Below are 22,408 nucleotides of genomic sequence, written 5' to 3'. Positions count from 1 at the left end.
TCTTCCCTGGAAAGCTGACTCTGGATCTACAGGTAGTGGGTGAAAGGAGGGTGAGAGGAGAGAGGCAGAGCGAGGAGGGCGATGAGATAGTCATCCGTGCTGGTGGTTGGAATGGCTGCGGTTCCCTTTCCCCAGTCCACACAGACACACCTGGGGACAGGAGCTCCCCCTGACCCCCAGGGGACGGCCCGGGAGCGGCGTCCCGCATCCCGGTGAGCCCGGCACGGGTCTGCGAGGTGGTCGCGGCAGCAGGTCGGCTGTACTGGCAGCCTCGGTGTTGGTAGCGATTTTGGAGAAGGTGATTTAGAATAGGAAGAACACTGTGTCCTTTCACCTTAGGTTTCTGCGAATATCTCTATATATTTCATACTTAAGCCTTCTACAAAGATGATATAATAAAAAAGCCGGAATACCAACTGTAAAATTGTATTCCAGTAATAACAGGGAACAATGGACAGCAATGACACCTACCATGCACATCTGCTGGGCATGCACATCTGCTGTCCCCCGGCTGTCCGAGGGTGGCCCTGGGAAGATGGGCCTTCCCAAGAGCGCGAGATTGGGGGTCAGACTCCAGAGAAACATCACGGTATAGTTCCCAGAGCTACTTCCCTAGATTCTAGGAAGAGTCTTCTCAAGTTCAAATTAGTTAGAAATTACAAAAAGAAAGAAAGGGACATGTAACTGAAATTTGGCTTTTTGCACTGTTCATGTGAGTCAGTGCAAAAATTTCTAACTCTGGGAGACTTCACACGTTATAGAGCATTTGCTAGTTATAGTAAAGAATGTCATGGGCTGGGGATACGGCCTAGTGGCAAGAGCGCTTGCCTCGTATACTTGAAGTCCTGGGTTCAATTCCCCAGCACCACATATACAGAAAACGGCCAGAAGTGGCGCTGTGGCTCAGGTGGCAGAGTGCTAGCCTTGAGCAAAAAGAAGCCAGGGACAGTGCTCAGGCCCTGAGTCCAAGCCCCAGGACTGGCCAAAAAAAAAAAAGAATGACAGCCAGGTGCTGGTGGCTCATGCCTGTAATTCTAGCTACTCAGGAAGTTGAGATCTAAGGATCATGGTTCAAAGCCAGCATAGGTAAGAAAGTTTGTGACACTCTAATCTCCAATTAACCACCCTAAAACCGGAAGTGGAGCTGTGGATCAAAGTGGTAGAGCGCACAGCCCAAGCCCTGAGTTCAAGCCAAGACCTACAAAATAAAAAAAGTCATTCCTCATTGGTACGTTTCAGTACATCCCTCTCTCTCTCTCTCTCTCTCTCTCACACGCACACATGCGCACACACGCACACACGTACACACACACGCATGCACACACGGACGTGCATTCACTAGCACAGGAAGTAAGGAACTCCTGAAACGCGTTGCTCCCGCACTTGATCTCCTCTCATGCCCCAGGTGGTGCTTAGTGTTTCACCAGTGTCACATGACACACTTGTCAGGGGCAGGAACACCCACATCTCCACGCATCATCTGTCAGGCCATATGTTTTCATAGAAACTATGTTTGTACCAAATATTATTATAAATGTGTTCTGGTAACTGAAAAAAATCCTTGTCGTGTATGACCCTAAAATCATGTATCAAGTAATGCTGCTTCCTATATTCTTTCAACACGTGAACTAGGACGTCTATTAAGGTAATTGACATGGAGGCCAGGTATGGTAGCTGTAAATCTCAGCCCTTGGGAGGCTCAGGCAGGATTAAGAGCGCCATGCCAGCCTGGGCTACACAGTGAGGCCTTGTTTAGAAAAAGAAACGTTTATATTAAATAGTGAAGAGAAAAAGTAACAAAACACCGAGGGGCTGGGCGTCAACATTGCGGGGGGGTGGTGATGAGAGTAGGAACCCAGGGCCTCCCCTTAAGCAAGTGCTCCCCCAATGAGTTACACCCCTATGTTCAACCACACAGTAAGCCACCTGAGCTGCGGCAACCTCAGGAAGGGGTAAGGACGCAGCCCGGGGCCCTACCCACCTGCTTGGGAGAGGGGAAGCCCTGTGACTGCCCGGCTGGAAACGCGACTGGCACTCCTGAGGACGCCCCGTGGGTCCTTTCGTGCCGCCTTGCTAGTAAGGAGAGGAGGCCGTGTGCAGGGCTGGTGGGTCTTCTCACGGTTAGGTATGTGACTCGGATTTCTCGGTCCTCAAGTCTTCCCAGACTCAGGACTCTGGTACAGTCAAGGTAGACTGTGCCTCAAGCTACTGCCATGGGAGCAGAACTGGCTCTCGGCCACTTGCTTCCCATTTTCTAACTGTGTAACACAGGGTGGAGGATTCATTCCTGCTCTGTGCTCCGAGTGCGGTGGCATACGCCTGTCATCCCAGCACTTGGGAAGTGGAGGCAGGAAGGCCAAGCCTGGGATTCCAACCTGGGCTCCATAGCACTCCACTGCCCGAAAGGAGACCTTGACCTATGTAATGTGATAACTCAAGAGCACATGTAGAATATGTGGTATACGGTAGGTCTCATCCTTACAAACACCCCTCACTTGACTTCTTTCATAGTTCCCTGTGCTACAGTGAATCTCATTTGATCCGCAGGAGGTTTCTAGAGGAAGGAGACATGCTGGAAGTGGCCCGGGTAAACATGACCCCATCTGCAGAGGTAAGAGTTCACGAGCCAGTTCAAAGAGTTTATGAGGCTTCCCGAGGCCCTGCCCCAGGGTCTGGAAACAAGTCAAATTACAGCCTCTGGTCAAGCAGTCTCTCCTTGGGAATGCTACCCTGAAGAAAAATACTATTCATGACTCAGGGTTTGTAAAGATTTCAGAAATACATAGGGCTGGGAACATGGCCTAGTGGTAGAGTGCTCGCCTTGTATACATGAAGCCCTGGGTTTGATTCCTCAGCACCACGTATGTAGAAAAGGCCAGAAGTGACGCTGTGGCTCAAGTGGCAGAGTGCTAGCCTTGAGCAAAAAGAAGCCAGGGACAGTGCTCAGGCCCTGAGTTCAAGGCCCAGGACTGGCCAAAAAAAAAAATAGGAAAAAATATCACAAAGGAAAAGATGGATGAATTTAATGGTGTTTCAGCTAACTAGAACAACAACAACAATAAAAAAGCCACCTAAAACAAAACAAAACTATATATATATACACACACACACACATATATATATGTATATATATAAAAGGAATGAAAGGCTCCTATCCAAAATATATAAAAACATTCTGAAAAAAAAATAAGCAAAATATCTGAACTGTACCTTACAAAGAGAACATATAAATGGCCAATACTGAGCAAGAAGTTTGTAGCCTTTGTAGTAAGCAGGAACTACAATTTAAGCCACAAGGAGTTTCCATTAGAGACCTATCAGGCTAAAAAGGTGCCAAATGCGAACTATCAAGAAAGTAGCAGTGGGAAGCCTCTAACAGAGAAAGCCATTGAAGGTCCACTTTCAGAAGCAAGCCTGGCATCATCCAGAGATGCAGAAGAGACTCCGTTACCATGGCGACCTAGGGGACACACCGCAGGGACTCATGCCTGGACTCTCATGGGCGGAAATGCCCCTACCTGCATAGATACATAGATTATGGCCAGTGTACACAAGAGCCAGAGCTATGTGCAGGACATAGATGAGTCCCACAAAGCTTATGGGGTTAGCAAAATCTGAACAATACAACACATTCCAAAGTGAGCAACCCCCCCCCCCCACTTGGCTGGGGTTCTTTGGTACGCAGCCCGCCACCGGCATGTCTGGTGAGAGAGAAACAAAACACAGAGAAGCATAACCGCGGTGTTATCTTTCTGAAGTTCAAAAGCAGGCAAACCTACACAGATTTGTAAGGATGCACCCAAAATAGTACACCTGTACAGAAACACATGCATGCAATCTCACGATTACCAGGAAGGGACACAGGGACACGGGACATGTGGCTTCTGGATCCCGGCCACATTTTTCTTCCTTGACTTTAAATTTAGTGGTATCATAATAGGTTTGTTTTGTTTGTTTTTTGGTGGGACTTGAACTTGGCGCCTGGGCGCTGTCCCTGAGTTCCTTTTGCTCAAGGCTAGCACTCTACCACTTGAGCCACAGCGCTGCTTCCAGCTTTTTCTATGATTAATTGAAGATAAGAGTCTCATGAATGTTCTTCCTGGGCTGGCTTCCAATGTGATCCTCAGATCTCAGTCTCCTGAGTAGCTAGGATTACAGGCGTGAGCCACCAGCACCCAGCAATACGTAGTCTTTATTCATTCACTTAGTATTCATTACTCACTGTAACCACGTGCTTCTATTTTATATATTTATCTTTTGCTGGTCCTGTACAGGGTTTAAACTTGGCGCTTGCGTGCTGTCCCAAAGTTTCTTTTGCTCAAGGCAAGCACTCTACTACCTAAGCCATGGCTCCACTTCCAGCTCTTTTGGTAGTTTATTGGAGATAAGGGTCTCATTGACTTTGCTGCCAGGGTTGGCTTTGAATCTCGATCCTCAGATCTAGCCTCTTGAGTAGGGAGTTTTACAGGCATGAGCCCCCAGCGTGGCAGGCTTCTACATGTTTCTTATAGTTCATGACAAAAGAGTTTAAAATACAAAGCTGAAGAAGCAAAGGAGATAAATATACAGGTACATGCAGCTCTGCTCTAATGAGGTAAAATCAGACACAATCTGAATGCTTATGAAGAGAGGGGCACCATATGAAATTTAATGGAAAAAGCAAATCGTGACCACTCTGTTGCTATGTTTACAATATTACACAAAAAGTGTGGAAACCTGCTTATTGGACCGAATATCCAATGAGTAAGGAAATAAAGGAGAATACTAGATTTCTTTTAATTTATATGTTATTTCAACAGCAACAACTAACCAACAGTAACTATATTATTACCTCATTTTCAAATAGTAGCGAAACTTTTTTTTGGTGGTGGTGGTAGGGAGTCCTGGGGCTTGAATCTGGGCCTGAACTGTTTTGCTCAAGGCTAGCACTCTACCACTTCAGCCACATCACTGCTTCTGGTTTTTTGGTGGTTAATTGGAGATAAGAATCTCAGGGACTTTGCTGCTTGAAGAGGCTTCGAACTGCAATCTTCAGATCTCAGCCTTCTTAGTAGCTAGGATTACAGATGTGAGCACCAGTGTCTGACAACAGTGAAACTCTTCATTTGAGACTTTTTAGAAATGTGTGGTCTACACTGTATCTCATCCGAATACCCTGGACACTGTTTATACGGATATAAACAGAACTGGGGAAGGGAAAGGGAATATCAAAATCGAGAGACAAAGGACAAATAGACAAACCATTCTACAAGCAACACTTACAAAACCATTTGGTGTAAATCAACGCCACAACTCTTGGGGGAGAGGGAAAGGGGGAGGGGGAAGGGGGAAAAATGAGGGAGGAGATAACAAGATGAACAAGAAATGAACTCACTGCCTTACATATGAATCTGTAACCCCTCTGTACCACACTTTGACAATAAAGAAAAAAGAAAAAAAAAAGAAATGTGTGGTCTAAGGCCAACAATTTCATGACAGCCCATTCTGTGGCTAGCAGTTCTAGGAAGAAAAATGAATTCACTTGCTTTTATATTTTTAACAGTGGTAATAAATTCACTTCTTAAAAGTTCATATCTTCATTAGTGTCTAAGTAAACTGAAAAATGGGCAAACAAAAACAACATAGCTAAGACCAAAACGTACAGTGAAATTACAGTTGCCCTCACTATATCACAGTTTACTTATTGGGCTTCACTGTATTGTGGGTTAAATAAATAAATAAATATATATATATATATATATATAGTGAAATTTTCACTATACTGTGGGATTTTGCAGTGTATAGGTATTTATGTAATATTTATTATTTTAATTTTTTGGCCTAAAATTTAAAACAACATAAAAAGTTAATTCAAACATAGTAAAAGAACATTAAGTTGAAGTAAAATACAGTATGTATCTCATCAGTGGATGAATACTGTACTGTCCACAATGGAAATGCAGTACTGTATTTACTGTGGATCTAATATTCCTCCTGGTTACTAAGGAAAATTCTAGTTGGGACAGCTTTTTATGTTTAAAGTGATAGAAACACTAAGAATATATATGAGTATCAATATTACTTAGAAGAAAAGGATTTCAGTTCTGAGGGTAGGATTCTAACTATGAAACAAGTTGGAAATTTACAGAAATGGATCTCTGAAAACTGGAAGTAATTAAATGTCAGCTGCAGCACCAAAAACACAGGCTTCGGGATGTGACAAGCCTGGCCAGAGGCCCAGCTCACAGAGAGGAAGCCACGTTACTTAACCCAGGGAGCTTCAGGGTCTTTATCTAAAAAACAAATACTATTACCTAACTTTCCAGCTAGTTTGAGGGTCAAATGAAACCAACTGTAGTGGTACTCAAAGTCTCATTTTCTTATTCCATCAGCATCCACTAAACAGAGAGATCTTTATTAGTAAAGTATCAAGATCTAAGAGCATTCTATGTAAAATTGAAATCCATTACTATAAAATTGAGAGCAGAGCTAATTTAAACATATTCAACAGGAGTCTGAGGAAGGAGGATGAGTTTGAGGCTGCCTTGGTCAATATGAGAGATTCTGTATAAAATAATGAAAGTAGTTTCGTTGTGCTTACGAATCACGTCCTCAAGTTCACAGCTGCAGGATAGTCACCTGAGAGAAAACCCACTCCCCATATGAAAGGCTTGCTTGTGCAGTAACTCACTCTCCAGCTTTCAGTCTGAGTGGGGAGGCTGGGCAGCTGGGCCCGTCCACCTTCCAGTCTCTGACTCAACAACCAACTCCACAGGCACTGTAACACTGAACTTCCTCTTTACACTGCCATGCTAAAAGGAGAATCTGCAAGTTTTAAAACTTCACTTTCTCCTGGTAGAAAGATGGATGGACAGGGAAGATGAAAAAGAAAAATTAAATTAAAAAAGCAAAACACCTTTCTAGACTGACTATGCCGAGAGCTAGTTACGTAGGTTAAATTACAGACCTGGAAGGATGTGTAGTATTTGTTTCTAATGCCTCCCTATCAGCTGTTCTTTTGGTTTTTTATTTTTAATCTACTTTAATTAATACACTCTGTGCTTTTAATTCCTCTGGTTTCATTATCTATCTCCCCCCTAACTATTATCAGGGAATTGCAAGGTCCAATAATAGCCAACTGGACTGATTTCCTTCCTTGGAAAAAGAACACTTCCAAATTCATTCTTCTTCTGAATTACTCTTGATGGTCTTTCTCTCCCCATTTGCTGTAAAAATGGGACAAACAAAGCCTTGACTAGCTAGGTCTCTACTTAGCTCACTTGAAAAGATGAAACAAACAAATAATGAAACAAAACAGAGGAAGAAATACTTAACACATTATTTTTAAAATTACTGGGGTTGAACCGGGGCCTTACATTGTCTGGATTCTATACCATTTGAACCACATACCCAGCACTTTATGCTTGTTTATTTTATGGGTCTCCTTGAGTGGTGATCTTTCTACCTATGCTTTGATGTTGCAGGGTTGACACGTATACTGTGCATCAAATAAGAGTATCATTAAGTTTCTTTTCTTTTTTTTTTTTTTTTTTGCTTTGATTTCTGGTCTTCCCATCTGTGCCTTCTACCTAGCTAGGATTATATATAGCCATGTGCCACTATGCCTAGGGCAAAGAAATACTTCTTACATGTTGTTTTATACCATATAAAACACTTTTATGCACACAATCTCATTGAATTCCAACAAATTGGGGAGTAGATGCTATTTATCCCGATTGATAACAAAGAACGGAATTAGTGTCAATCAGTGAGCTCACTTAAGAACCAAATATATGCACTGAAGTACAATGATTCAAAGACCAGCGCCTTGAATCAGCACTGAATCACAGTTCCCTCCTTTCTAACTAGAGACCCTCCTGCATAATTTAAAAAAGCATATATATTTATTGCCAGTCCTGGGCTTGGACTCAGGGCCTGAGCACTGTCCCTGGCTTCTTTTTGCTCAAGGCTAGCACTCTACCACTTGAGCCACAGCGCCACTTCAGGCTTTTTTCTGTGTATGTGGTGCTGAGGAACTGAACCCAGGGCTTCATGCACACTTGGCAAGCACTCTACCACTAAGCCACATTCCCAGCCCTCCTCCTGCATAATTTTAAATTTTTATATTTTTATTATCTTTAAATAGCTATACAAAGGCGTTACCATTCAACAAACCAGTTTATGAAAGCAACGCACCCCAATCAATGTCACCCCTTTCGTCATTCTCACCCTTTCTGGATTCTCCTTCCCAACCTTTTTCTTTTTTCTTTTTGGTCTGTCATGGGACTTGAACTCAGGGCCAGGGTTCTGTCCTTGAGTTTTTTGCTCAAAGATGGTGCTCTATCACTTTCAGCCTCAGCTCTACTTGTGGTTTTTAGGTGGTTAATTGGAAATAAAGAGCCTCATGGCCTTTCCTGCCAGGGCTAGCTTCGAACCATGATCTTCAGATCTCAGCCTCCTGAGTCGCTAGGATTACAGGTGTGAGCCACAAGCACCCATCTCCTCTCCATCTTGTTAATTTCAAAGGATATGCATTGACTATTGTAACTGCATTCCCCCACCCACCAATTCATCCTGCAAGTTCTTACAGTCATATACTTCTGAGCTCACAGGTTCTACCTTTGTCCCTTGGTTATGTGGCGATAGGTAGTGATGGAGAAAGGCTAGTGATACTTTTGAGATGGTTACTGAATTACTTGGAAGATTTGAAAAAGAATAAAATACTTTTAGACAGGGAAACTGCTTGTTGGAATAACAAATTAGTCGAGTGTGTACAAGCTACATTTTATGGGAAGAATGTGTATATGGGGGTCTGGGCTCCCAGGTCCACATCTGGATAGGTCACCCAGAAAAGAGTTTAATAAGAGTTGGGGGGGGGCTGGGAATGTGGCCTAGTGATAGAGTGCTTGCCTTGTATGCATGAAGCCCTAGGTTGGATTTCTCAGCACCACATACAGAAAAGGCCAGAAGTGGCGCTGTGGCTCAAGGTGGCAGAGTGCTAGCCTTGAGCAAAAAAAGAAGCCAGGGACAGTGCTCAGGCCCTGAGTCCAAGCCCCAGGACTGGAAGGAAAGAAAGAAAGAAAAAAAAGAAAGAAAGGAAGGAAGGAAGGAAGGAAGGAAGGAAGGAAGGAAGGAAGGAAGGAAGGAAGGAAGGAAGGAAGGAAGGAAGGAAGGGAGAAAGAGAGAGAGGGAGGGAAGGAGGAAAGGAGGGAGGGAGGGAGGGAGGGAGAAAAGAAGGAAGGAAAGAAAGACGTGATGCATCAGAACACAAGACAACACATACACCATATAAGTGACTGAAAAAAAGTTGATGCCCAACTACTGATTATCAAATAGGGGTAAACTTTGACAATAGTTGCTTCAGTGACCTTTCTATCCGCTGTTTGTTATTTATGCTTCTCCGTACAATTGTTCAGTGTGAACCACAGTACTCCACTCAGCAAAGGCAATGAAACATTGGTTTTTAACTTTTAAGATGAGGATCTGAGTATGTGGAGCCACTCCCCAGAGCCACACTCTAGAGGAGCCTCCCTACCTTTGACTTGGGCCTCCTCCTTGAGACAAGATGGGAGCATAGCCTATGCTTTCTTTACCAACTTCTGGGATGACTGAATCGGAGAGTTAACTAAAAGTACAATGCATGCAAAAATACCTTGCACAATGCAAATGCCCTTCCCCTTGACCCTATCATTAAAGCTGACCGGGGCAGCAACCTGTCTGTAACTTCTGTCACTTTACAGGGTGGTAAAACAGTGATTTATCCTGTGGAGCTGTCTTCTTTCTCTGCTTAATTCTAGTTGTTGGCCCAAGGTTTTCCTTTTCTCTGGTCGGTTACTATACCGTATCCCACCCTCTGAGCAGCTGCCACAGGGACTCCCCTCGGGCCTGGGCCGTGGGCTGTCTCGGTGAGTCTCCTCCTGGTTCCACAGAGCTCTGCGAGTGCCAGGATCGCCATTGCTGCTCCTAACAGAGCTCTGTACACAATGGAGCTTCGAAATTCATTAGCATGATTAGCTTGGTTCAGTTCTTCCCTCAACAGAGGTTACCACACTAGTCTTCTCCCCACTGTATCTCCACTTTTTGTCAATAGGAAGGATAATCTTATTCCATTTTAATTTTTTTTAAATCACTTCTCCCCTTCTCTTAAAAACTCCTTAAGCGACACCAGTTTTTCTGGGAACAATGTAAAAATCCCTATCACTAGGATTTAAAGCTTTATCTAACTGATTTTATAACATGACATATTCTCAAATCTACTCTAGCACATGACTTACCACTGCAGTGTCTCGCCAGGGATACAGCTCTAAGAGGTATTTAATGTTTGCTAAATAAATGACACAATTCCTCACCTTCCTTTTTTCCTTCCATTTCTCTCTCCGTTTTTTTTTTTTTTTCTTTTTGAGATAGGGTGTCAACAAACAAACAAGCAAACAAAAAACCTAGGCTGGTCTAGAATTTGGTTTCCAATTGGTGATCTTCCCGCCTCTGCCTTCTGAGCACTAGGATTTTGGGTGTGAGCACATTGCCCAAATGAATTGTCTTTGCTTTTTAAAACAAATCCCTTTACTTTCTCTTTTGCATGTATCTCTCTTAATCCTACTTTTAACTAGTCACTGATCTTGTAACATCGATGGGAACTGACTTGTCTTTCTGCCACATCAAGCTGTTTAAAACATGTGTGCTTGCCTCTTTTATTAAATCTGAGAAGAGTCAGCTAACACCTATGTAGTCACTTAAATCACCAACCAACTGCCCCACTACTTATGCCTACCCTGTTTCTGGCTCAAAGGGGTGCATTTCAAGGTCAAAGACTAAGTCAGTTGCTACCTTTGTCACTTTCAGCACTGAGGAATAACTAACTCTATGCATTGAGTACCAACAAAATGTTCTTCAAGAAAATGGGATGATTTTACTTTATTCTAAAAGGATTCTTTAAACAGTCTACACAAAATAGCACCTATAAATTAATCATCTGTTTTAGACCAAGAGATTAGTAGTATTAGTTTAACAAATTAGGAAGGTTTTTTTTTTCTTTTTTAAGGATTTGTGAACTGAAATAAGTTACTTCATTCCCTTGTCAAACAAAATAATTTACTAGGTATTGTTCCCATGCCTAAAGTAGATGAATGTGTTTCAGATTGCTTTTTCTTTTTCTCACTCCTGTCCTGTTCTATAAGAACTAAATCATATAATGACCACAGTAAAGCTGGGTGCCAGTGGCTCAGCCCTGTGATTCTTGGGAGGCGGATCTCAGGAGGATTGCAGTTCCAGGCCTAAGACCTGTTCTCACCCGGGAGGTAGACATGCAGATGCATGCCTGTCAAAACAGGTGCCCATACAACTGAGATCGAGAGGATTATGGGTCTCGGTGATCGCGGGCAGAAAAAGTGCAAGACGTATGTATGATAACTGAAGAAGCTGGGTGGGTGGCATGCACTTATTACCATCCCGGCTCCAACAGGAAGCCTAAAGCACATGGGTCTAGATGTGTCCTGGTAAGAAGACTATCTCAAAATATCCAGCCTAAGAAAGGACAAGATGTGCTGCTCAGTGGTAGGGGACCTGCCTAACAAGGGAAAAGCCCTGACTTCAAACCCAAATACCGCAGGCAAACGAACACTAAGGATCAAAAGGTTCAAATGAAGTCTTAGGGCACCAAAGCAGTGTGATTTCTCTTTGGAGGTTGATATGCTTGTCCGCTAGGCAGCGCAGGCCACTCAGGAGGACAAAGGTCGGGGGTTGCTTTTGGAAGAAGGTCCTCGAGATGTCAGGAGGGCTCCGGCCATCCTCGCTCCCTTCCCACGGAAATCTGGTAGACTACCGAGAGCAGAAGACTCCAGGATCTACCCCACAGCTATCTTTCAACCTCACAGTTATTTTCTGTACTAGATATTAGTATCTAAAAGTTAGTCATTTTAGCTTATTTTTAGAAGCATATTTTGTTAAGGTTTTCAAGAAGTAGATTTTGTTAAAGCTTATGAGAGTTGCTATGAAACATAATATTTTAGGACAAAAAATTGGAGAGGGACAATATTGTGTTTACTGGGCCTGGGTGGATGGCTGACAATGGATGATGTCACTAATAGGTAATTATAAGATCCAGCATTCCAAAACAATTTAATAATTTGTTTTGAAGAAATGTAGCTTCCAAAAGAACAAACTGACACTAAATATTTATGTGGATGGCTACATGCCAGTAAAGTTAAATGCATAACGAATCCCAATCTAAAAAAAAAAAAAAGCACCAAATATTGTGTCAGCCACTTAAACGTGGAAAGGGGATTAGATGTTTATTAGTAAATCAGGCTGGGAGCAATAATTTCCTCAGTATGTGTGAGGGCTGGAGAAATTTATTGGCAAAAGACTTTCTTGAACTGAGTGTATTTCCCATGGTAGTAACATATCCGAAGAAATACGCAAAAGACGAGGTTAAATTTTAGGTACAGGATGATGAGAAAACATAAACTCTCTGGCGTCAGAGACTCCAGTATGGCAGTATTCCACAGCATTTCTACAAGAAGGGAGGTCCAGCGTTTTCTAGCCAGTGTAGGTCTCGGGGCTTGGAGTGTCTGGTGGTGGAGCCCATTCAGGTCCTCGATGGGCCCCGGTGGGTGACTTCTGTGTGGAGTTCATGGCAGGCGGCATGCCCCCCTAAATGGCTTTCCTGGAGTAATGTCACCTCATTGGTTTCAGGACAGCGATGTTATTTTACCCTAACACCATTAGCCATAGGTGCTTGGGAGTCTGAAACTGCTTACAAAGGATATTCTAAGAAGACCTACATGAGGTTCATCTTAAATGAGGATAGTGGACATAAGCCCCAGTAACATTTTTTTTTTTCATGTCTAGATATGCCTTCTAAACATCAAGTCAAATCGACTCTTTCCAATACAGGATCCTAGCTCCTCCACATCCCAATTACACAGCCACTTTTTATAAAAATAAAAACAAAAAAAGGAAGCACTTGTCTTAAGATACACCTATATAACGAATATACATTTTTATATTTACTTAACAGTGGAATAGTGGATTAATAGGCTAATAGTAGATTTCTTCATGATGGTCCAGGAAAATAATCTCTTGGGCAGAGGTGATATCTACCTTCATGGTGCCAACCACCCCCCCCAAAAAAAATAAAAAAACAGGTCACGTGGCTGAGGCCTACAAGGAAAGCTGTCTTCTTACTGATTTCAATCAGGAAAACTGTTCAGTGAGTATTCACGGTTTAGAATGGTCATGTCAGAAAAGCCTTTCTAGAACCTGCCAGGGAATGTTAACAATAAATACTTCAAATAAAAATATTACAACCATAATGGGCTTCCTTCCACTTATATACTATTAGAAGCTCAGATATTACTATAATTAAACAAAATACCAACATCAAGAGAGTTAAAATAACACTATTTGAATAAAGGTACAAGATTGAAAAGTCCCAATTTACTGTTTAAACTAATCGTATGACAGAATAGTTCTATTAAAAGTGTTTCTTGGGCTGGGAATGTGGCTTAGCGGTAGAGTGCTTGCCGAGCTAGGATACATGAAGGCCTGGGTTTGATTCCTCAGCACCACATACACAGAAAAGGCCTGAAGTGGCGCTGTGGCTCAAGTGGTAGAGTGCTAGCCTTGAGCAAAAAGAAGCCAGGGACAGTGCTCAGGCCTCAAGTCACAAGCCCCAGGGTTGGCAAAAAAGAAAAAGTGTTCCTTCTTCTCATAGATTAGGATGATTATTGGAGAGGTAATAGCTACAGTTCAGGCCAGATCTATGTACCACTGTACCTCTGTCTATGCAAAAGATTTTAGGGCAAAGTGTCATATACTTACAGAGAATGAGTTTGTTTACTAAGGAAAACACAACAACATAACTTAAGAGTTTTGCTTAAAGATCATAAGGTCTTTTTCACTACATTAGATTTTTATTTACAAAAAATATCATGTAAAGATGTATTATTATTATTGTTGGGAAAACTTACAGAAAACAAGTCTTTGGTTATAGTTACAGGTTGCTGATGGACAGCTGGAGAGGCAGAGGGAGAGGACCACTCAAGAAAGTGGTTTCCGGGAGGCGGTTTCCATAGACACTCCAAGGAGTGATTAGCATTCTTGCAGTTTGCTATCTTTATTCTAACCTGAAATAGTATTCAAAAAGGTATAACCCACTTTACGGTCCCTAAAATTCATTTATTTCTATAAAAGGGACCACAAACGTTGAAAACCAAAATGACAGTACATTTGCAATGCAAATGTAAAACACTACTTTTTGTACCAGACACATGATTTCATGTAGATGTCATGCCCAGGAGACTTTTGCTGTTTTGAATCCCCATTTTCCTTATTAATTTCAATAAAATTATGAATCACTAAACACACACGATTCTTTTTATTATCAATTATGTTTCCCTAGAGGTATTTTAAAGGTTCCACTCACCATTATTTCACAGCAAAGTATGGGATGATGATACTCTCTTTAAAGATAAAATTAGAGATCAAAGACTAATGAAGGAACTGTAGCAAACTGTGTAATTTTCCAGAATGTGCTCACCTTACTCTGGTGGCCTTCTGTAGAACCTTCATTCCAGTCAGGCTGCAGGATTTGCCTTCCAGCTGTCTGATCTGTGAGACAGCTCCCTCCATGTGGACTTCACCAAACATTCCACAAGCATCTTGCACTAGAAGGCACAGTCTGTTTAAAAAAATTTAGCATTTAGTTTTTGAAGAGATAGGATATCTGATTTCCTGCTATTTCATTAGAAATTCACTGCAGTCATCTTCCTAAATGGTTAAATCAAGGCAAATGAAGTTGGACTCCTGCATATATTGTTTTGATTTAGACATGCACATATTTTAGGTCATTAGCCACAAAATAGAGACATAATTGTCTATTGTCATAAAATCCTAAGCAAAACATAAATGAAAAGATGACCATCCACTAACTTGCAACTTATTTTGGGTCTTCTTTAATTTATGTTAATAATGTTTGTAGTTTTCAGATAGCATATGAGACTTGAGCTTACTCTACTTGGTAAATTTATTATTATTTTTATTTCTGATGTAGTTTTTTATTTTGGCGAAGTCCTGAAACAAAATGAAACATTTTCAAAAGGCATGTCATGGGGCTTAAAAAGTAGTAAACTATACTACTACAAAGGGACAGAAACAATATTAAAGATAAGAATGTAAAGAGAAGAACAAATGACAAGCAAATAATGAACATCTGAAGTCATGGGTCTCAAGTGCTACAGTGGTAAGTGGGACAAAAAATATACTTCATTGTGAAATGTCATAGGGGAACAGAGAAGTATAGTTTGTAAGAGAAGCAAATGGAAATCTTGCCAGGAAGAAAGCCTCATTACTGGGTTACCAATGTGTCATGAAGATCAAATAATGATGTCCCCATATAAAAATTATCAAACACAATCACGATATGGAAAGAGTCTGAAACAATAACTGAAGCCAGGTGCTGGTAGCTCTCATCTGTAATACTAGCTACTCTGAGGATCTCAGTTAGAAGCTGTGCCAGGCAAAAAAGCTTTTCCAGAATTTATTTCTAATTAACCAGCAAAATGCCAAGTTGGAGACGTGGCTCAAATGGTAGAGTGGCAGCCCTGAAAAAGAAAGCTGTGATTAGGAAGGCCTAATGAGAGTGTGAAGACCTGGGACGGGCATATGCAGAACAACACAAGATCCCCAAACTGAAGAGCTAAGGAGCACAAGAGATGTTTCAATTAACACGTGTAAAACTGAGAACAAATATTTTAAAAACATAAAAATCACAAACATATTACTAGGGCTCAAGAACTATACAAAATTACTTGGAAGATTTGAAAAAGAATAAAATACTTTTAGAAAGGGAAACTGCTTGTTGGAATAACAAATTAACCAAGTGTGTACAAGCTACATTTTATAGGAAGAATGTGTATATGGGGGTCTGGGCTCCCAGGTCCACATTTGGATAGGTCACCCAGAAAAAAGTTTAATAAGAGTTGAGAGGGGGTTGGGAATGTGACTTAGTGATAGAGTGCTTGCCTAGCACGCATGAAGCCCTGGGTTCAATTCGTCAGCACCACATATATATAGGAAAAAAAGCCAGAAGTGGCGCTGTGGCTCCAGTGGTAGAGTGCTAGCCTTGAGCAAAAGAAGCTCAAGGACAGAGTGCCCAGATCCTGAGTTTAAGCCCCAGGACTGGCAAAAAGAAAAAGGAAAGAGTTAAGAGAAAATACAAGAGTGATGAAACATAGAGAAGACAGAATGCGAAGCATTAACATAGGCCTGTTGGGAATCCCAGAAGAAAAATAAACGGAGGAAGGAGAGATCATTTGTAGTTTAGTGACAACTTTTCTGGACTAATTTAAGGTACAGGTACAAAAGTACTGAGCAGGACAAATGCTTGTAATGATACCATAATGCAACAGAGAGAACAGTAAAGATGATGGAAATTTAAAAGCAAGAGCATATAAATGAGTTTGATAAAACTATCATCATCATTACCATCATCATTGTTATTACTGTTTGTGTGCCAGTCCTGGGGTTTGAACTCAGGGCGTGGGTGCTGTTCTAAGCATTTTTGCTCAAGGCTACTTGAGCTACAGTTCCACTTTGTGTGTGGGGGGGGGGGGGCGTGCGAAATAGGAGGTAAGAGTCACATAGACTTTCCTGTCTGGCCTAGCTTGATCTTCAGATCTGGTCCTCAGATCTCTTGTTCCTCCTGAGTAGCTTGGATTACAGGTGAGAGCCACCAGTGTCTCACGAAGAACATCTTCAAACAGTAAAAATTTGATTTCTAGCTGTGTGTAAAGCCAAAGTCATGGAATATATCAAAATACAAAATACTGAGAGCCACTTCAAAATGGTGTAGCAACAAAATCATAATCAAGAATGGTCACAAAATATATTTTCACATTATGCAAAAATTGGGAGCATTTTCCACCTACACAGACTATATTTGCTCATTATTAAGGTGATTGCTAAAATAATTTCTAAATTAGAAGGAAATTTTATAGAAATATTGTATGTAAAAAGGCTTGAGATAAAAGGACTAGTGGTGAAACATATAAACAAATCAAAATAAACCCAATGAAATAAAATAACAACATAACCATGAACATTATTTAATGAGTAGAGTTAGAAAGTGGAGGGCAGATGGCATGAAAATCAAGTAAGATCAAAGGCTCCAGGGTGTCGTTCCATTCCTGAAGCTAAGCTATCAAGTATAATATACATGGTGAAATTTCAAGAGAAATAGAGAAGGTAAGAGGGAGAAGAAATGGAATGAGAAATACAGGCCTGTGACAACAATAAGAAACATAAGGAAAAACTATAAAGAGACAAGAAACAAAGTAATAGGATCTTGGACTTAAATCTTTATGTATTAGAAACAGAATAAAAGTTATTTAAACTTGTCAGCTGAAGGAATTTGTCATGTTATTTCAAGGAAGAAAAAAAAAGTCTTCCATCAAATTATTGACAGAACTACTAAAGTACAGAAAGCTTCAAAGTAAAAGGAGAGAAAAAAGAAATTCAACAAATATTAACCAAAGAAGGTTCACGAGAGTTTCAGGAGAGAAAGCATTATTAATAAGAGAGAGGCTGCTATCATTCATATTTTAATTTACTAGGAAAGCACAGAATGCTAACCCTGTGTGCACTTAATAGCTTCAAAATATATAACATAGGAACTAATGATACAGGGAAAAATTTTAAATATCAAACACACTACTGTCAATTATCGTCAACAGAAGTTAGAGATTTAGAAAACTTAGCTGGGCCTGGAGGTGTATACCTGTAATCCAGTTACTTGGGAGACAGAGGTAGGAAAAGAGCAAGTTTGAGGTCAGCCCTGGCAAAGTTAGGAAGCCCCTTGCTTCAAAAACAAAATACAAATGAAAGTGCTAAAGGTTTGACTCAAGTGGTAGCTGCTTACCTTGCATGTGTGAGGCCCTGGATTCAATCCTCTACTCAAACAAAAATGATTTATAAAATGTTTGGATGCTTAATGAGTCTGATTTGCTAGATAAACATTAGGAAAATTGTAACAGCTAGAAAAAGTCCTTTGTCAAATGTGCACATATATAAAAACTGATCATCTGTACTGCCATAAAGCCAGTCTCAGTAAAGTTGTAGCTCAAAGTGGCAGAACACTACTAGCCTTAAAGACCTCAGGGACAGTGCCCATAACAGTTCCATAACTGACCGAAAAAAAAAGGGGGAAGTCTCAACGAATTTCAAAGAGCTTGTATCTAATAGGCACACATTCTCTATGATGTAATGGAATGAATAACCAAGCCAAAAATATGCGCTTAAAAAAACCTTACATTTGGAAAATTTATAACATATCAATAGAATCACAGTGGAATAGCCAATAGTTAATAAAAAAATACCACCCATCAAAATTTATACATTGATCAAGGTATATTGTATACATAAACTGCTTTGTTAAATGGCAACTTCTTTGTACAACTACTTAAAACTAATAATATAATAAAAAAGACTTTGAAAAAGGGAAAATTCAGTTATTACTGATGAAAAGAAAAAAATTATGGTTAAGGAATTGATAGCTTTCCGTACAATGAAACAGTTTTTTTCTTATTTACACCTTAAAATTAGTAAATTCTATACCAAACCTCTGTTCATTACCAAATTCTTCTCTCAGAGCCTCACAGGTTGAATCTGGAGAAGCTCTTGGGAAGCCTTGCATTTTCCTCTAGTGTAGATGTGTTAAAATTTCCTATCTGGGCACAATCCTGGGTTTTCTAGTCACAAAACCTGAGTTTTCTTTGCTGCTGAGTTATATTGGATCTCATGTTTCCTATACCCCGCATCTGTCCTCCTTAAAAAATTTAGAACCATGAGCCAGTTGCTGGTGACTCATGCTTACAATCCTAGCAATTCAGGAAGTTGAGGTCTGAGGACTGTGGTTCGAAAACAGCCTGGGCAGGAAAATCTGTGAGACTCTTATCTCCAAATGACCACAAAAAAAGCTGATAGTGGTGGTATTGCTCAAGTGGTAGTGTGATAGCCTTGAACAAAAAAGCTCAGGGACAGCACCAGACCCAGAGTCCAAAAAAAAGAAAGAAAGAAAAAGGAAAAACATTTTGAAACCATGAAATTATTGATACCCTGTCCTCTGACTTTAAGGCCATTTGGCTGCATATCAATTTCTAGATTACAACTAATTTTTTATTCAAATCCAATCTTGCTTTCTTTCTGTTCCCTCTTTCTGGGAGCTGAGGACTGTTTTAAGTTTCCAGAGTGCTATGTAAGAACAAGAACAACAGTACACATTTTTTTTCCCCCTCATGGGATCTAGGTACTGCCCTGGGCATTTTGTGCTCAAGGTTAGCTAGCACTCTACCACCTTGAACCACAGCTCTACTTCCTGTTTTCTGGTGGTTAATTGGAGATAAGAGTCCCAAGGACTTTCCGGCCCAGGTTGGCTTTGAACTGTGTGACCCTCAGATCTCAGTCTCCTGAGTAGCTAGTAATACAGGTGCAAGCCATTGGCAACTGGCTAACAGTACACATTTTTACGTGGAACTTTTGTCTGTCTTTGTGACCACTTAAAGGTCTTCTTTACCATACTGTCAACTCTAAATAGGGAGCTTGAAGCAGGGCATTGGGAACAGAACACAGATATGGAACCTGGCTACATTTTCTGAGGAGGAGCCCCCAGGGTTTTTATTAGAGGAAGCTGGGTCGTAGGTTTCCTGCCCACTGTATATCATGACATTAATGTCTGCTTGTGATCCCCGTAAGTCCAAATACAAAGTTTCCTTCTTTTGGGGTGTGCTGAGGAGAGGTGGGAACTGGGTACTCTATTTGCCTCATGTTTTGTCTTTATCTCAAATAACCAAGGAGGAGAGCTTTTGTTTGTTCCTTTCACCCTACCAATGATTTGTCACCATTCTTGCCCTTTTCCCTTTGTTCATGCCTGACTACACATGCTCTCCTCGCTCACGGAGCTGAGGCTCAGTGACAGGCTGGCTCACGCCCAAGGTGGAGCCCGTCATCCTCTCCACTGGCTCAACTGGATTGGAACGGGCATTAAAAAGCCTCCACACCAGAGCCAGCTTATCAGTGGCGCACAATGAACAACTCGTCAATGCTTCTCCTAAAATCAGTGCTGGCAGGGCAAGTCTGGGCAGGAAAGGGACCCATGATCAACCTGTTTTTCCTGACACCTGAAATTTACTGTAAATTATATCATGTTCAGTACAACCTTTCCAGGGAGGAAGCTTCAGGTTAGAGACTCTAGATTTCCCAAAAGATAATTGTATGGCTTGAATAAGGACTCTAGTAGTCACTAAACTGACTTGCATAACAGAAGTAGGCTCATTAATGGCAGTGGAAAACAAAATCTTACCTTGCTCAGTTTTCATAATAAAAATTTACACTTTCACCGTATTTTTGTACATGTCTTGTTAGATCTATGCATACATCATTTATGGATTGGTTTTATTTAAAAACTTTTTGGCAGTACTGAGGTTTGAACTACAGGTCCTGTGTTTTCTAGGCAAACGCTCTCTCACTTGAGCCAGGTCTCTACCCTCTCTGCTTCCAGGCAGTATTTTAGATAGGGTGTTGTGATTTTGCCCAGTGTCAGCCTAGACTCAGATTGTTCTATGACCTTCCGTCCACTATTGTGGATTGTGGAACATGCTAGTATGACCAGCTTGTTGAGCTTAGAGTATTGTTAACTTTTTGCCCAGGCTGGCCTTGAAACATGATTATCCTGATTTCCATCTCCCAACTAGCTTCGATTACAGACACAAATCACTGTTGTGGCTAGCCTTATTTGCTATTTTAAATAGTTGTTTGTCTCGTGTAGTTGGTATACAAAGTATGAATGACTTAGAACCCATGAATCTCACTAAACTTATTTGTAATTCCTCTTTATGTAGTTCCTTAGAATGTCATAATGTCAATTTGGGTTCTTCTTTTCTAACCCTTTTGCTTTTCATGAATCTTATCTGGCTACTATTTAGTACTAAAGAGCAGCTAGTAACTTTGGACATCCTTATTCCTGATTTTGAAGAAAATCTCTTCAATACATTATAGAAATGATTGTTTGCTCTGAATATTTTGGGGGAGATAATTCTCTTCCGATTAGGAATTCCTAGTTTGTTATGACATTTAAAAATTTATACACATTTATCTTGGATCTTATTAAATGTGTTTTAATTAATTAATTAATTTACTGTCAAAGTGATACACAGATGGTCAAATGTATTTTTTGTATTAATTCCCCTCTTTGATTATGTTGAAAATAATCATTGTGTATACTTGCTAAAGGCTACAAATTCTTTACTTGCAGATATACCTAGGATTATTTTTTACCTATGCCCATTAGTGAACTGGTCCTAAACTTCATTTTTCATCCATATTTGATCTCATCATTCACATAAGCTTCAAAAAATGAGTTGATGACGACTTCATTTCCCTGAGTAATTTGTATAAGGCTTGATCTGTGTTTTGACAATTTGGAAGAAGTAAGAAAGCCAATTCATTGTGGACATTCCAGATCTAAGCTAAAGCAATCATGAAACATTACATAAGAGAACTGTGAAATGAAATAAGTATATAAGTATCTCTGTAAGCTTTACAAAAGTGGAGAACTGTCTAATTTCTGGAGCTAACACTCCATGAGTGCTTAAATTCAGGTTGAAGCTCATCTACTCTGTACTAACGGAATGCTCTCTATCTTTGACTAGTCAATATGAATACTGAACACTTGAAATGTGGCTAAGGTGATTAATGAACAGTTTTAAATTTTATTTGATTTTAATTTGCTTAGATATAAATAACCAATGTGGCTAGTGATCACCCTAGTGGGCACTCTAGTTTAATAGCATGAGTAGTAGAGAAACGAGAAAAGTATGACTTTGGGGAAATCAAGCTTTTGAAGAATAATACATAACAAAGAAGAGGATACTAGGAAGTCCAGAACATAAGAAGGTATTTCAAATAGGCTTCCACATAGTAATAAAAACAGCTTGGTACTGGCACAAGAATAGGCCTAAGGACCAATGGAATAGAAGACCCAGAAAAGAGCCCATAGACCTATAGCCAGCTAACATTTGATAAGGGAACCCAAATCACAGGACGGAAGAAAGACAGCCTCTTCAACAATAATGCTGGTAGAATCCTCACATATCACACTGCACCAGAATCAATTCCAAATGTATCAGAAACCTTAATGTAAGAGCAGATACCCTGAATATATTACAGGAAGGCATAGAGGAAACACTAGGGCTGCTTGGTATGGGTCAAAACTTCCTAAGTAAAGATCCAGAATCACAACAAATCAAAGAGAGGCTGGATAAATGGGATTGCCCGACTGCCAAGGCTGCATGTGGATTTATTTTAATTCTTGGCGTCCTTGGGGCAGTCCTGGGTCTGAGCGGCCTCCTTGCTCCCCTCGAGTGGTCAGTAGCAG

At 40.7% G+C, this 22,408-nt stretch overlaps 1 protein-coding gene across 1 annotated transcript in view; it reads right to left on the bottom strand.

The window, feature by feature from the left end:
- Positions 1-22,408, bottom strand: part of Spidr (scaffold protein involved in DNA repair) — a 199,049-nt gene that overhangs the window by 24,867 nt on the left and 151,774 nt on the right. The window contains exon 11 of the mRNA XM_048367602.1: positions 14,519-14,659. Within this exon, the coding sequence (XP_048223559.1) occupies positions 14,519-14,659 (141 nt within the window). The remainder of the gene's footprint in view (positions 1-14,518; positions 14,660-22,408) is intronic.

The sequence above is a fragment of the Perognathus longimembris genome, chromosome 18 (genome assembly GCF_023159225.1).
Source record: "Perognathus longimembris pacificus isolate PPM17 chromosome 18, ASM2315922v1, whole genome shotgun sequence".
Lineage (NCBI taxonomy): Eukaryota > Metazoa > Chordata > Mammalia > Rodentia > Heteromyidae > Perognathus > Perognathus longimembris.
This window is presented reverse-complemented; position numbering and strand designations above follow the sequence as displayed.